A 15,939-nucleotide genomic window follows, 5' to 3' on the forward strand; every position below is an offset into this window, starting at 1 on the left:
TCAATAGTTGAGCTCTAGTAAATTCCTTGCAGGATCTGGTTCTGATCTTCTCTTGCTGGGTGTAACTCTTCTTGCTTCTAATGAGCAACATACGTGTCAGCTAAATAAAATTAGAACTGGAAAACATCCGGCTTCCTAGAGTCTGCTGCTGGGTCAGATGGCAGGACTCTCTCTGTCAGAGGGTGGTCACAACGGTGTCCGACTGGAGAAGGACTTGCATATAAACCCTCACAAGATCAGCCATCACCTGCTCCTGCAAGGTGCAGAGGGGCTGTTTTTGCAAAAGGAAGAGAGCACTGGAGAACACATTGGGGAGAGGCTATTTCTTCTTGATTCCCATCTAGCTGAATTTCTGCCTGATATATTTTCACAGAAACTAGCAAAAAGAACATGTCAGCTGCTGTTATTGTTGAGAATTAAAATTGTATGCCTTTGATAAAAACTGAAAGGACACTCTCCTGATATATTTTCCCTTCCCAGGTGTCTTATAGTAATACATAGTAAGTGTTAACAGAAGTAGCAGTTGGACCATTTCAAGCAATTGAACAGAAAATTCAGTAGAAGCCCTGCTGAATTTACCAAGTCCAGGCAAGCTTCATATTTTATTTTTCTAATGGAATTTTTTTAAACCAAGCTTTGTTCATTACCACTTGTGCATGGAAATAAAAGATTCACAATGGATCCTTTGTATATAAATATTACATGTACAAACTGCATGGAGAGAACATTATTAAGAATGCGAAAGCAAGCAATCGAGAGAAGAGGGTGTTAACATTAAGGCTGGGATTGCAACCTAAATTCAGCTTCTGTTATGCATATGTATTATGATGAAGTCTTTAACTGTAAGAACATATAATACTTTTCCAGAAGACTCCTTCCTTACTCGGTATACAAGATGGACAGTAGTCAAGGAGCAACTATTCAAGATGTTGTTTTATCCGCAGTGTTTGGCATATGACCGTAAGCCTTGTTTACAGCACATTGTTAAGACTCTGTTCAGAAGTCAGAATTATTAATTTCCTTATAGGCTTTTCTGTACTGCTCATCACTACTGTGTCCAAGTTCTTCACAGGTCTTAAATTAAATTTATCTCCACAAAACCCCAGTGAGGGATGCAGTATTATCTCTGTTTTACAGATGGGGGAACTGACAGAGATGAAGGTCAGAAAAATTCACCAAATTTGGATGCACATTTTAAGACATAAGATCGGATTTTTAGAGCCCTTCAGGTAATATAAGTACATACTACGTTCAGAAAAGAGCACTATCTACATCAGCTTCAGGTGTGTTTTTCTTGTGTCTAGCCAGGCATCTCCCCCAGCATCTCAAGTGTGTCAACTGAAAATGTACATGGCACCACTGAGCGCTGAGGAGAAGTTTATATTTGATACTTTCTGTGGTATCACACAGGAACTCTGAGCTTTTCCTGAAAGAGGCAAAACTTCAGTGAATCACCTGCAGAAAACAGGCAGTGGGTCCTGTTGAAAACTCTAGTATATGACTTTATTATTAAAGACTGTGGAACTGGAAGGCTCCTGTACGTGTAGAAAGTTGGGAGGTTTCGTCCTGGCTATGAAGTGCACATGCATAAGCCAATACATGTCTTATAACAGCAAGAGAAAATTAATTTTTTAGTAGTTTCAGTCAAAGTCTGTTTTGTTTACAGCTGTAACTGTTTCCAGGTTGCTTCGAACCAGCTATTCCCAGAGCTTTATGGTGTTGCTGTGGCATTACTTACAAAACAACTGCTCGCTGTTGAGGGAAAAATGGAAGTTAGTGAGAACTTTGCTTGATTAGGGATAATTACCTACAGAGTAGCTTGTGTAGTACATGTATTTCATGTAAATGACCTTTGAAATAATAAAGATCAGGCAAATTACATCCGTTATTTAGGAGGTGCAGTGATAGTCCAAAGTTTTCATGAGAAGTAAGCAATTTATGCCCACTTTGTGTAAAATATTTGATACTGGTACTCGGGCAGTGAGGGCTGTAAGTAAAGGGCTGTGGAACTGAGCTAGCAGTAGGTTTTATGAGTTATCCGTCCAGTGGAAACCAGTGCAGTCTTAGGAATTTACAAATAAACCAGAGCTTCAGCTTTGACAAATGCCAGCCAAGTTCTTGAACCTACAGAGGGATCTCCAGTTGCACTCTCTGCCAGTTTGCTGTACTTCAGCCTAAACATTCATCCTGCAGATTGTAGATTAAGATTTAATCATGTCTATAGATTCCTAATTACTCATGAATATCTTATTAGAAAGCCTTGCTGGCAAGGAACTCCAAAGCACTTTCAGTAGATTATACAGAAATTTGTTCCAGAATTAGTTGCAGAACAGTCATCTGGCACCCAATTCTTGTTTAAAATGTTATCAGGTTTACTGACAAATGAGAGCATAATACTGTCTCACTTCTTCCAATTCACCGTGTGCCCATAAATGTTTTTTTAATCTTGAAAACTTAAAAGCGGTAACACTAAAAGATTTTTTGTTGATGCCTGAAGTGATGCAGAATTGGAAAGGAAGCCAGAAACACAGCAAAAACACACAAAATTATTTGCTTGGTTTATGGCTTGATTATGTGACTCATACAATTGTGTATGGTGAAACTGAGTCAAAAAATAATCATATAGGCTGTTGTCTAAAAGGAATGAAAATAGAGAACCTTAGTGTAGTTACAGATAGATTAAAAAGCACATTTTTTCAGAATACTTCGCAGTCATTAAGTAAAAAGCAAACTGGAGAATGATGTGCATATACAATTAAATGTTCTAATTAGTACATGCTATGGCATACTTATGACATAAGACCATTAAAATAATACACTTGTAGGAATTATGTGCACTTAATATTTTACCTTTGCTTAAAGAAACGTTTTAAGCAGTCCTTCATCTTTTACCAAAGCAGATGCATGCTGGCATGGGAAAATGCAGGTTTAAACCCTTTACCCTCTGGTACACCCTCTGGTACCCTCTGGTACTATCTTCCCCTCTGGTTTTGACTTGTCTGTATTTCTGCTGCGAGTATGACAGCAGAGAGAATACTTTATTACATTTATATTTTTCAAATTTGACTTGAAGAATATTGAAAAGATTACCTTTGGCTTCTCTTGCTTGTGTAAATTAATCAAAGGAGAAAATGCTGGAGTGTTGTTAATTCCTGATTCTGAAAGTAACCTATTGAAGCTAGGAAACTATTTGATACATTTTGGTGGTTAATTTGCAAAGAGCTCATGTCTATGGTGGAAAAAGACTCATAAAGAAAGCAATTTAAGGTGGACATCTTTAAATATGAAGTGTGCTTGGGAAATGAATGCAACACTGATGGCTATTTCAGCAGGTGGCATAGTAGTCATTGCCCTAATCTAGATAAGGCTTTTTCTGTAGCATTGTGATGCTGCACAGAAATTATTATGCTCTGTTATTCCAATTTGCGTGCCTAAGTTTCACTACTGTTATGTCAGGAGACCCCACTACAGCCTGTTCTCCAAAGTGCAGAGAGTCGAATACAGGGAGATGTAGTGATATTTTCTAGAAAACATGAAAAACAAATTCTCCCAGCATGATTGTGGCCATAGCCACGTTCCAAGCAAAATGGACAAGCACTGCACTGACCATTTTTTCATAAGCATCTGTCACCTATGTTGTGAGGTCTGTGTCTAGTAAGAGCTCTAGCAAACCTCAGCTTGGCTTTAGACAAGGAAACGTGGCTCCTTTGGTGGTGAAGGGAGGTATTCAGGTTTTATTGCTGAAATCTAACCCTAAATCTACTAACATTATTATCTTACTGGACTAAATCTAATGCATGTGTGTATTAGATAACAGGAACTGCAAGCCACTTTTTTTCCAGCAGAAAATATCTTACAAAAAGGGGTAACACAGTAAATACATGTATTTTGATACAACTGTATGTTATGGTTTGACCTCAGATCGCAGCTTCAACTGCAGTACCTGCTTGCTCACTCCTCTCCACCCTCTAAGTGGGAGCTGTTTTCACAATTTTCTTTCCACCATTGTTTTCATGCAGTTTGCAGTCCCACTGGTTTAAATGAACTGGAAGCAGTAAGAAAAAGTCATGCACGATTGCATTTTGCCAGTGACCACTGTATAAACATTTAGAAAAAAAAATGATCCAATTTCAACATTAGAACAGCACTTCATCTTTTAATTGCATAGCATATGATTAGATATGTATGTGCACTGTGCTGGTTATATAGTTAGACTGTACAGTTTAACAATCCATTTTTGTCCAGTGGCCTTGATCTGCTTATCATGATGGGAGCGTGTTGTTCCTCCCAAGTGTTGTTTGGCAGCATCCCATGCAGAAACTTCAGTTTATCCCCAGCACTGCTGGGAGTCTTGAGTGGGGGGAAGAGATGTGGGAAAGATGGGACACGAATCCTTTGAAATGAGGCTTCATTAATTCTAGTGCTGGTGGAACAACCTGGTTTGAATGCCATTATTTTGGAGAGCACGTACATATATAAGGTGGTAAAGTAAAAGCTAATTGGATGTCTTAAAGATTCCAAAATCAAGTATTAGTCATATAGGCGCTGTACATAAATGTAAAGAATGCATTGTCTGGCATTGTTATATATAAATGTAAATCTGACAATAAGTTTTCATACAAATGACTCTTTATATGCCCGAGGAATTGTTAGGTAAAGTGCAGCATCTGCATTTTCCTCTAAATGTTTGTTACTTCTATTAAATCAGCAAGATGCTTGTGGAGACACCTGTATATCACAGGAATTGCTTCAAATGTAACAAATTCGTAGTATTTCAGAGGGAAAACCAGATTCTAATGTTAATACATTGCATTTAGAATGAAATTAAGTATGATAATGCTAATCCCAGACTTGTTCTTACTGTTTGTGTCTGACTGTGTCTGGAAACTCGCCACGCAACATCTCTTGCTCATCGCACACTTATTTTTGTCAGGACTTGTGCTGAGTTGTGTGGGCCACCCCTTTCCACAGCACACCCTGTGTTCTCCCTCTGTCTGATCCTGTTTGTGTTTGTACCATCACAGAATTTTGGGAAGAGCCATTTCTGTCTTCTCCCCGTGGACTTTTACTCCTTGAATCTTTTCACCTAGCTCCCTGCAGCTTTTCTTCTGCAACTCTATTTGTCCCATCTCTTCTGTCCAATACTGTAGATGTCCAAATTGCATTCACTTGAAGGAAATAGTAAGCCGCTTCAGGGAAGGCTTAGTCTTGGTATGTATTTCTAAAGCCTATAAAGTGACTTTATGTAGTGCTATATAAGTAATAGATTAGAATGCTAAAACACGACAGCTTTTTCTTCTCTCTGCATTTTGAAAGCTGCCTTTTTCCACTGGAGGGTGTAGCAAAAGAACATTCAAAGTTGTTCCGTCCTGTCAGTTCGTAGCCTCAAAAGCAATGAGTTTTTGTGCATGTGCCAGTCTCTATAGTGACCTTCCTCCCCCATCTCTACCTTTGCCACGGTAGAGTTTTCCTTATGTATGTCAAGAAATGTAGCAATCTTTTATTCTTCTTCTAGCATGTAATGCAGCCCTAGGTAGCCACCCTAGATAAAAGAATTTTCACACTATAATTTCTGCCATTTACTGCGTACTGTGCAGCATGTTTTATAATTTTTCCTTTTCTGCCTTTCACTTTTCTGCTTTAAAAAATGGCATGATTGATATTAATATTTTTGCCTGATAAAAATGTATTTTCCCTTGATCTTAGTGTTGGTACTACATTATTCAGTGTTCCTTCTTAATAAAAACCAATGCTTGTTGCATTACTCACGATAGATATTACAACGCTTAAGGTCTCATTTATCACGGTGACTTCCAGAGGCAAACCCAAACCCCTGATTTCTCCATGAATCAGGATAACAGCCATGGTGAATGCAAGTGATTAAACAATGTTTAAAATGAAATGTCTATGGGATTTTTTTTGTTTGTGTGGTGTGGGGTTTTCTTTTTGTTTGTTTGGGTTTTTTTTTGTCTTCTGGGAGATTAACACTAGGGAAAGATTTCTGAACATAATTTATTTTATTGCATATGTATGCTTGTACGTATTTTGCTCTTTCTGTAGAAGTCAGTGAAGTGCTGAACCTGTTGATTGTATTCCATTTCATAGAATATCTTCCTCAAAATCACTGATACAGTACATGGATTAAGAAAAGTTCCGAGTTATCGCACCTTGGATTTGCATCATCTTCTTGGGTAACAGTGGAAGGAGGAATCATAACTTGGATCATCTCTGCTAATATGAGGAATAGTGGGCACAGCTGTCTAGCAGAGAAGATTGTGAAGCTCTAGATCAAGTCCTGGGATTCTGTTTGAAAGATGTGTTCTGTGATATTCCGATGTATTTAGTTCACACTTACGTATTTTGGCGTAAAATGGACATCAACCAATGCCAGTATAATGCAAGATAGGAATTTTATTTTGTGTTAGTCATCATAAAAATTTTTTGCAAAAAAGTCAAGTTGCAGGTACACCTAGGGTGTCAAAACAGGAAAAAAGCCACAAAAAAACCCCCAAAAAACAAACCAAAAAACCCCAAACCAAAACAGCAAATGAAAAGCAAAAAACCAAAAACCAACAAACCAAACAAACAACACCCCCAAATCCTATTATAAGCAAAATTTGAGCTGTTACCTGAGCACAGAGGCAAACAATGAGCTGCTGTCGGAATTATTTTCTCGGTATAGTTAACTGCTGCATGAGTCATCTTCTAGTGAACACGGTTAGATACGGACAGTTGCCGGGTATAGTGTGCATCTAGTGCTTTCACGTCTCTTCTAAGCCTTCATTTTTCTTTACATTTAAAGGATTATACAGTTCTTTTGCCCCTACAAACCTTTTCATTTGTTGTGTGTAACTTTGTACTCTTTACTGGGATTGTAAGAAACAAACACTTGAGCCTAATTTGTATTCTGAAATGTTTGCTATAGAAATGAATTTGACAACTACATCTACACCATTTAAAAATATTTATGCTCTGTACATGTAAATGGATGGTATAGCCCATTTCATGTCTAGCTTGATTCTGGAATGTTGATTCACTTATCAATGTTGCGATTTCTTTACAGTGTTGCTACAGAGCTGTTAATTTTCATTGAGGTGTCTGTATCCTTCTTGGGCAGCAAAGACTTGAGTGTGTGCAGGTTTTAATTGTGTTATTTTGGAAGTTGTGGGGCTTTTGTGGGGAGGGGGCAGACTGGGGTTTTATGGGGAGGGGGCAGACTGGGGTTTTAGGTTTGTTTTGTTGGTGGTTTTTTGCATTTGTTATTATTACCTTTTTTTTTTTTTTAAGTAAAAACTGTAAAAGGCATGGCAATCACAGACCTGATAACTAGGAGAGAGGAAACTGAGGGCAGACTTTATATTCATGTGCCTGTGTGTGCCCACAGATTAGTTTACTGTATACAGTAGATAAGCTGTTAAATGCCTGAAAAGGAATTATTTTGAAAAAAAAAAAAAAATGATAAACTTTATTTTTAAAATAAATAAACAGGAGAGAAAAAGAACCCAAACAGATGAAGATCTAAAGGGATCAGCAGGAAGATGTTTTAGTAACATGTAAGGCTCTGCTTAAAATTTAACTTGTCTATACTGGCATTTAGAATGGATCTGAGTTTCCATCAAGCCTCTCTCAGGTTTCTGCTCACTATGCTGTCAATATTAACTGGAGGGTGCTGTGCTCAGAGTTGGGTGCTGCTTGGTCCATAAGCTCCGTGTAGGCACATCCCTGGGTCCGCTGGTGTAACCCAAAAGCTTCAAACAGGCAGAGAAGGGACCATTCTCATGGTGGCCACAGTCGTGCCCTGGGACAATCTGCTGTAATGTCAATACCAGTGCTCCCAGGTGCAACACTGAGAGCAGAAAGGAAAAATCCTGTCCCGGAGGGGCTGGGAAAAGCTGCTGTAGCGGGGGGCTGCGACTAAGCATCACACACATCGAGGTGCTCAGGTGCTATGCAACAGACCACAGTCTATTTTAATTTTAAGTGTAGATAATTTAGCTTGATTGACCATGCTAAGAAAATGGCAATATACTTAAGCAGTAATAATTTTGATGTTTTCCTCTCTGCTAGATTAAGCAGGGGAAGCCACATGTAGTGAATTCAAGTCCATCATAATCTGTGCATGATGTGAGAAATCGGTCCTTGTCAGCACAACCAGGATTGGTTGCATGCATCATATTTAATGGGCTTTCTGTTTGGTAGCTTCTGTGGGTGGTGAAGATGTAAAATAATCCACACGAGCTTTTTCCTTCAGCGTCATGCAGAGCATTAAATACTGTCCCCATGGAGAGAATCTAGGCTATGGCTGTCAAAGATACTCGAGCACCTTTTCTAGTTTTGTAGTTCTTCTTGTCTTTTTCAGAACAGAAATATCAGTAGCATGATTTATTTTGGCTCACTGAGAGGGTTTTTTTTAATTAGAGGCCATTTTCTGAAATGGGAAGAACTCAAAATATGTATTTAAATCTTGTACAAGGGTGGGAGTGAAGGATGCTGAGAGATGAAGCTGCTCTAGGGATAAAGGGCTAGTAGAACAACTGAGTGATTTTTAGAATAAAATGAGTTCTTTTTGTGTTTTTAAGTATTTTTTGATCAAAACGACAAATCCTGACTGGTAGGAACAAGAATATTCATTGCTTCGTGCTCGAGTTAAATAAGTAATATTCTGAATTGCGTGGTTTTCATTCTCACAAAGTGGCAGTGAAGGGAAGGAATGAGTAAAAATAACAAAGCATGAAGAGAGAGGAGGTGGCATGTAGGGCAGTTCTTTATTGGATATCGCTTCCTGAACATGGTAGAGAATTGAGATGTCTAAGCAGGAATATCACTTTCCACATAGTCAGATATTTTAGAGGGAAAAATGCCCAATATGCATTTAAGGATATAGTTTTGTAGGATAAAGGGCAATGGATATTATAGGTTAAAAAGATGATGGAAAAATCTGAAGTTAACCATAAACATAATTTACCGGAGAGTTACTTTGTTCCCTTAACTATGGTGTATGACAGAATTTGTCTTGCTGCATTTTAAAAAAACACAAAAATTTTTGCATAAGACCTTAAAAAAATAAATCAACTAAGCTGTATTCTTTTGCCACAAAAATTTGCAGTTTTCACAGTGAAACCAAGTACCAGAATCAGTGTGGTGAAATGAACGAACAGATGACATTAATATGGTAAAATGACAAACTTTAAAAATTAAGAATACACCTCAAATTGTTTCCAAAACTTAACTTACATTAGCACAGGGAGATAATGGTATTGTAATTGGTTTTCTTATAGATACACTTTTAAACTTAGCAGCCCATTTTGCATTATCTTGTGTTCTCTCCTTACAGCAGATTTGTGGCTTCCCTGGAACAGCACTTGCGTGATTGCTCAGCAAAAGCCTTGAGCTTGGCTCCCAGCGGGTGGTGATCTCAACACCTTGTTGTTAAGGGCGAGCAATTGTATGATAAAATAAAGGGACGTTTTGGAGTACCGGCACCGTCTCAATTAAGCATCCAACGGGGAGGTGTGTGGAGGCAGAAAGCCTTGAAGAATTAGCACTGTCAGTCCTTATGGTCGTATGGAGAAATTGCCCGTGGGACTCCAGGCTGTTGGTCTGACTGCAGAGATGACATGTAACAAGCAGGTTCTTATCTTGATGTCCTCAGGACCTGTCTTTAGGTGAACCTTATCTTCCGTTCAGAGTTCTCCCTGTGTATTTGATACCAACGATTCTACAGCTTCTGCTATTTAAAAAATGAAACACAAGATAAATGCCCTAGTCCCCAAAATAAAATAAGCTAGGAGAATGGAGACCTGTATTCAGATTTCCTCTCAAAAATACATTAAATATAGGAGAAGTATTTATATAAGCTCAGCAAATGCAATCTGCTTCTTCTTGAAATTTTACAAAACTATAGTCATGTTTGAAAATCTATCAACATTTTTCTTAATTATAGCACTCCTATTTTTCAGATTGTAAGGAAGAATGCCAGTGTAAATTTGTTGGTTTTTTTTTTTCTAGTAAGGGTTATACAGATTTGAGATCTGTTGTGGCTATAAAATTGCTATGTTAGCCTTTACCACTGTATTCCCACCTACAATGGCAGGAACACAGCTTGAAGGAAATTTAATTAGGAAAATGAGGCAGACGAAATAGGCACTGTAATGTATATGTGCAATATGAAGAAGAGTAAATACACTTTTCATCTGAATAGTCAGAATAGAAACTGTGTTAAACTGGGCTGAAATTTTCTTTGATCAGAAATGGATTTCTTTCATTTTCTAAGATTACTATGTAATTGTCCTCCTTATTACTGGGATTAGAAAGACTACTATCATTAAAGAAGAAACATCTTTCACCAACTATATTTAGTTTCTGTTTTAGCTGGCAGTGACCTCCTCATTATATAAAAACCAGAAATCCCCGGAGGAACAGACTTAGTGAGGTGGTTCCAATCAGGTGGGAAACCTTGTGCACGCACTATTTGCATCTGGTGACCTGCACGCACCTGTGCTCTATTGATTCCTGCTTGTTTACAGGCCATTCAAGCAATAAGCAGGTAGAATTCAGATAACTGTAAACTTGCTTTGCTGGTGGCAGTTTCCTGCCTCGCTGCGCCCTGGAATATTCCAGCCTCGCTGCAGCGTGTTGCTGCACAGCCACGGATTTTTTCTGTTGTACCCATTACTCATTTCCCTAATGTATTTTTTAGCATTTGTATTAGTTCTGAGCACAGACGATCATGCTTTACAGAAAAATGAGGAAGATCACCAGGGCAGAAAACAGCCTAAGTAATATAAAATAGATGATGAATAATTGTTTAAGAGAAAAATTCCCATAATCCCCTTTCAGAATAGGGGAGAATAGCACTGGGAAGTCTGCAGTGTTACCTAGCACAACCAATAGAACTGACACGCTTGTTCAGAAAACACATGCTATATTTATTTAGTCAGAATCAAGAGACTGAAATACATTATTCAGGTATGTTGTTGTATAGTAAGCAAATACAAAAGGTTTTAATACATACATTAATTCTGTGCATAAGATTAAAAATGTTCTAATAATTCTGGGTCAACCCAGTTGGGCTGTACCCTGATCCTTCAAACTATTGCTTATGGCGATGTGAAGCCAGTGCTTTAACTTCACTGATCCTTCCTGGACTTTAACAAGATGACAGTGAAATAAATAATGATGCATGTGGTAGGTTTATTATGAATACATGGTATAATTAACCTAAATTCTGTGGTGCACAGAATCTATGTTGGTTCTGTGTTTGTTTTCCCAAATACTGGAGATACTAGCTTACGGTTTCATCACTGGATGGTAGTACTGGCTATTTAATGTGTTTCCTTTATCAGCAACATGTCCTTCATTGTGAAGACAATCATGTCTCTTTATCCTATCATACAAAAACATTCTTGCCTGTTTTAATGAGAATGAGAAACCCCCAGAGGGATGTTGCTGATGGACTGCTTAAGAGAAATTAAGAAGATTGGTTCAAGTTCCTAATAATTACTTTTTTCCAGACATCAGCACAAGATAGCAGGTGTTTCCTCTGGTAAGCAATTCTTCTAGGAGCTAAAGAGACTTGATTTTTTTGTGCTGTCAAGTTTCAGTATTAATATACGGTAAGGGACACATCTTCTTGGGCACTTAATCTTCTGTTGACTTTATGGGAAAAGAAATAATTACAGAGCTCTTTCAGATCTTTGAAACAGGGATGGTTAATGTCTCCACTCTTCTGTGGTCTGCTCAAGCATATCCTTTAATCAGTGTTTTTCAGAAATAAAATAAGACATGGTGCCATCTTAGACCATGTTTTTTAGTTGAACGTGTATTCATCTGACTGGTTACTAGACCTTATACTACGTTTTTCTGGTATAAAACCTGATTAGATGCATCTGCTCTCCTTATTCTAATTTAGTTAAGTTATTTTGTGGAATCAGACTGCTGAAAAAGTCAGAACATCCTTCCAAAGAAGCAGCACTTCTCAAAGACACTTTCAAAGTGTGTGCACTTAGGGAGGATTGTTATATGTAGTTTTTGTTGGAGCACATAAAAGGAGTCAAACCTTAAACTGGCATAAATCTTTTAGATTAAGAACCATGATTTGGTCTTACTAAACACAGTAGGCTTGCAGGAAAAGCAGAAAAAGACCTACATGACTTGAACAGTGTCTTTCTCCATCTGAAGCAGCTTATAGAACTGAATTTTCTGATTTGTTACTTGGTTCAAGCAAGGTAATGTTAATGTAATGCTTTCGATGTGTCTGAAGTATTGTGTCGCATGTAATTCTTCCTTACTTTTTATTTTACCCTGCAGCACCTTGGATATTTCTGATTGAATTAAATACTTCAAATACTCTAGGGCTTAAAGAACTAAAATAGACCCAGTTAGGATTGTGCCTTAGTTATTTAAGCAGGATTTTCATCCTCACCAAGAAGAGAGAAACTTTAGTGAATGAATGTGGAAATCTTTGGCCTTCTTTGCATAAGAGAAAATGGTGCACACAACTCATGATCATCTTCACATTTCAGTTGCTCAAACTAGAAAGCATGGATGGAAAATTACTAAATATGCTTTCCTTAATTTGTCAGTATTTCTTCAATTGAGATATTTAGTGGAGACATTGATTTAGAAAATGTGGTGTTTTTTTTCCCCCCCCCCTAAGTTCTGCATGCATTGATTTGCATTGTGGCAAAGGGCATCTGAATTACTATTCATGCATCTCCTGGCATACATGACTTAAATGTATACAGTGCAGAATAAATGAAAATGGGAAGGGGAAATTACATTATTTGCCTAGAATTTTATAGCCCTGCCAATATGATGAGAAAAGGGTTGAAGAAGTTATATGTAAAATTTTTGTTTTGGAAATAAGCCCTTTTCCACCAGCCCTTCAAAGAAGTGATGCTTTCAGAAAAACCTCACCAACCTTTCCAGTGCCTCGGTGAGCCTGGGAGGCACTTTCTTTCAGAAGCTGCCTAGACAATTTGGTTGTCTTATTCCTGTTGTTTGGAAAGGAAAAGTCAACACCTTAATTTTCTTAACTATTGTCTCTTTCAGACCCTGAAGATTGGCCTTTATCATGCTGAGATTCGGGCAGCACCTCATCAAGCCGTCCGTGGTCTTCCTGAAGACGGAGCTCTCCTTCGCCCTCGTGAACCGCAAACCGGTGGTTCCAGGCCGTATCCTTTCGAGCAGCATCTCGGCGATGGGCACCCACGCTCATGGGAAAAGCCTGAGGAGCTCGGGGCACTTCAGAGGCCAGGTAGGATGCTACGGGGTTTATTCTGAAATCAGGCAGGGGAACGTAATACGCTTGATCAGTGTTGCAGAACTGCTGAAAACAGTTGCTTAGCAACTGTGACCTTAGAGGTGAATTTCTATTGACCTTTTCACCACAGAGGATGTATAAACAGCCAGGTGCTACTAAAAGCATTTTAAAGTGTATCTGAGGTGGTACTGTTTAAATTTCATATTATGCTAAATAACACATCCTGCTTCTCTGTTAATAATGTCACTTATTTTTAGATGTGGTAACTTCTTTATGGAGAATTTTCAACTTCTCCTAGCTAGATGTACACAATTTATCAAATGACAGCAGAGTCCTGTATGAAGGCTCTTATTTTTTTGGGGCAGATTGTTTCAATTAATTTAGGTAGGCATGGATTAAATAAACCATCTGTATAGTGTACACATTTCCTGAGGAAAAATAGGAGCCTCATGTCTTAAGTAAAATTCTCAGTTTAGAAACTGTTCAGGAACTTGATACTGCAGGATGCTAAATATACCTATTTGGTGTATTTTGTAGTGTGGCATGTTATTTTCCAGTCGAAACTCTGCTACTGTGTAACTTGTGCTGATTCCAGTGGTGTCAGGTGGAACTTTTCAGAAATACTCAAGAAAGATCATTTCCATAGAGGTCCATGGTGAAATTTTAATAGGAACTCAGGCAATGCCTGTATGTATTTTGGTAAAAGAAGAAAGTCAGCTGGAAAACTTCCTTGTTCTTCTGTAGTTTTATGTTGTTTCTTTCATAATTTAATGTGTAATTTAGAATTTAGTAACCTTTAATATAGTATTTAAACACATAAATGTGTCTCTTCTGAAATATGGAACCTTCCTCTCTTCCTGTCACTTTGGTAGGTTATCATTGTTCAATGTAGAACTCGTCTCTATGCCCGCTTTGAATGGTGTCTGTCTGTACCAGAAATCAGATAATTTGGTTATAAATGCATGGTAAAGCTGCATAGACTTTATGGAAACTTTAAAAATGTTACTATCTCACCAATATGTTCTAACAAATGAAATGAACAGTTCTTCTCAACTTCCAGTTTCTGAAGTATCTGTTATAAATCAATGAGATTTACAAACTTGTTGGCAAAACAAAAACCAACCAAACAAACCCCAACAACAAAACAACATACCAAGACAAACCACAACCCAAAAAAACAAAACACAAAACCCAAACAACCAAACAAAAACCCCTCTGCTTTTTCAACACTCCCTAAAGATACTATCACATCAGTCCATGTGAGATGCAGAGCCTGTAAATGCCGAGCAGTTTGTTGGTATATAAGCATTTGCCAGATCAGAGAGTAAATAAAATGTTATTTCTACTGTGTGGAAGTTTTAAAAACAATAGTTAATGACTTTTTTTCAATTAATCAGTGAACAATTGCATCTATTGTTGAAAGTAAAGCCTTGTTTCAGATGAAAGATACTTGTTTTTAAGCTCTGTGAGCACCTAGTAATGACAATTTAAGCAGCCTATAAAACCTAATTATTACAAGCTTCTTTCCTTCTTAAATAATTAAAGATTTTAAACTCTAGGTTATAGTTATTGCTGTCTGTTTGGCAAATATATTTATTTGCTCAAGTTTAGCTTTGTTATCCCATAATGAGTATTGCAGCATATTTTATACTGTCACATTGTTTTAATAGCTCGTGTGTTGTAATATATAATGTAGTCTTTGTTTCTTCATTGAATAAGTGTTCAGGTAATAAAAACCCAACCCTTGCCTTTTCTCATTACAAGAAGAAAAGATTAGAAAATATCTTGATGCAAAGGCTAGAATACAGTAGGTAAAATAGAGCAATTTGCAGTTGTAAGCCCTTAAAACGTCTCTATAATGCAGCATTCATCTTGAGACCTGGCAGTAACAAGTGTATTTTCTTTGTTTTATTGCAATAATTGTATCTGCCTTGTCTTTGGCACACTTGTGACATTCCTTTTCATTTTTTTTTTTCAGTAGAAAATAAAATATTAATGTGTGTGAATTAGAGAGACAAAGGAAATCAGTTTGAAAGCCAGCTCACTCCAGGTGGTGGCTTTAATTAACTGGTAGGGTTGAAATTCCATCCTGAAACAGAGCGTTGGATTGGAGTTGTGAATTTGCTGTAATATTTTGAAAATTAAGATATACTCTGGAAAAAAAAAATCATTCAAAATGGTCTTGTGGAGTTCAGTGTTCATGATCTGAGCAATGCCAAAGCACGCTTGTTCTGTTAACACGTTACAAGGTTTTATTTCTTTCCAGCCGCCAATCTTGTGAATTCAGTTTGGCACTTGAAAGTCAAACCGTGCTAATAGTAACTAAGAGGAGGAATAGTGAGAATGTAGTATTCATGGTGAGGAAGGATTTCCCTCTTCCTGGGGAAAGCTGCCTCAGTTGCCCCAGCGTCAGACTCGTGTCTGTTGGGTGCACCCAATGTTCATTAACTTGGGAACCTGTTTGTTGTGGGATCCCTTTGAGGGAAGGTGTGATTATCAATGATGCTTGAATAGGAAGTAACTGGGATCTTACTGCTGAGTAAGGGATGTTTGGCATTCAGCTGCAATCTGTGACCAGCAGGTCAGGGAGGTTGTCCTCTGCCTCTACTCTGCCCTTTGTGAGGCCACATCTGAAGTCCTGCATCCAGTTATGGGCTCCCCAGCTTAAGAATGAT

General features: G+C 37.9%; 1 protein-coding gene across 1 annotated transcript in view; it reads left to right on the plus strand.

Annotated features, from left to right (window-relative positions):
- Window positions 1–15,939, plus strand: part of FHIT (fragile histidine triad diadenosine triphosphatase) — a gene marked incomplete at its 3' end in the record, with an annotated part of 421,401 nt that overhangs the window by 20,479 nt on the left and 384,983 nt on the right. The window contains exon 2 of the mRNA XM_080350804.1: window positions 13,054–13,175. Within this exon, the coding sequence (XP_080206930.1) occupies window positions 13,076–13,175 (100 nt within the window). The 5' untranslated portion in view covers window positions 13,054–13,075. The remainder of the gene's footprint in view (window positions 1–13,053; window positions 13,176–15,939) is intronic.

This window comes from Nesoenas mayeri (assembly GCF_963082525.1).
Source record: "Nesoenas mayeri genome assembly, chromosome: 10".
In the NCBI taxonomy this organism is placed as follows: Eukaryota; Metazoa; Chordata; class Aves; order Columbiformes; family Columbidae; genus Nesoenas; species Nesoenas mayeri.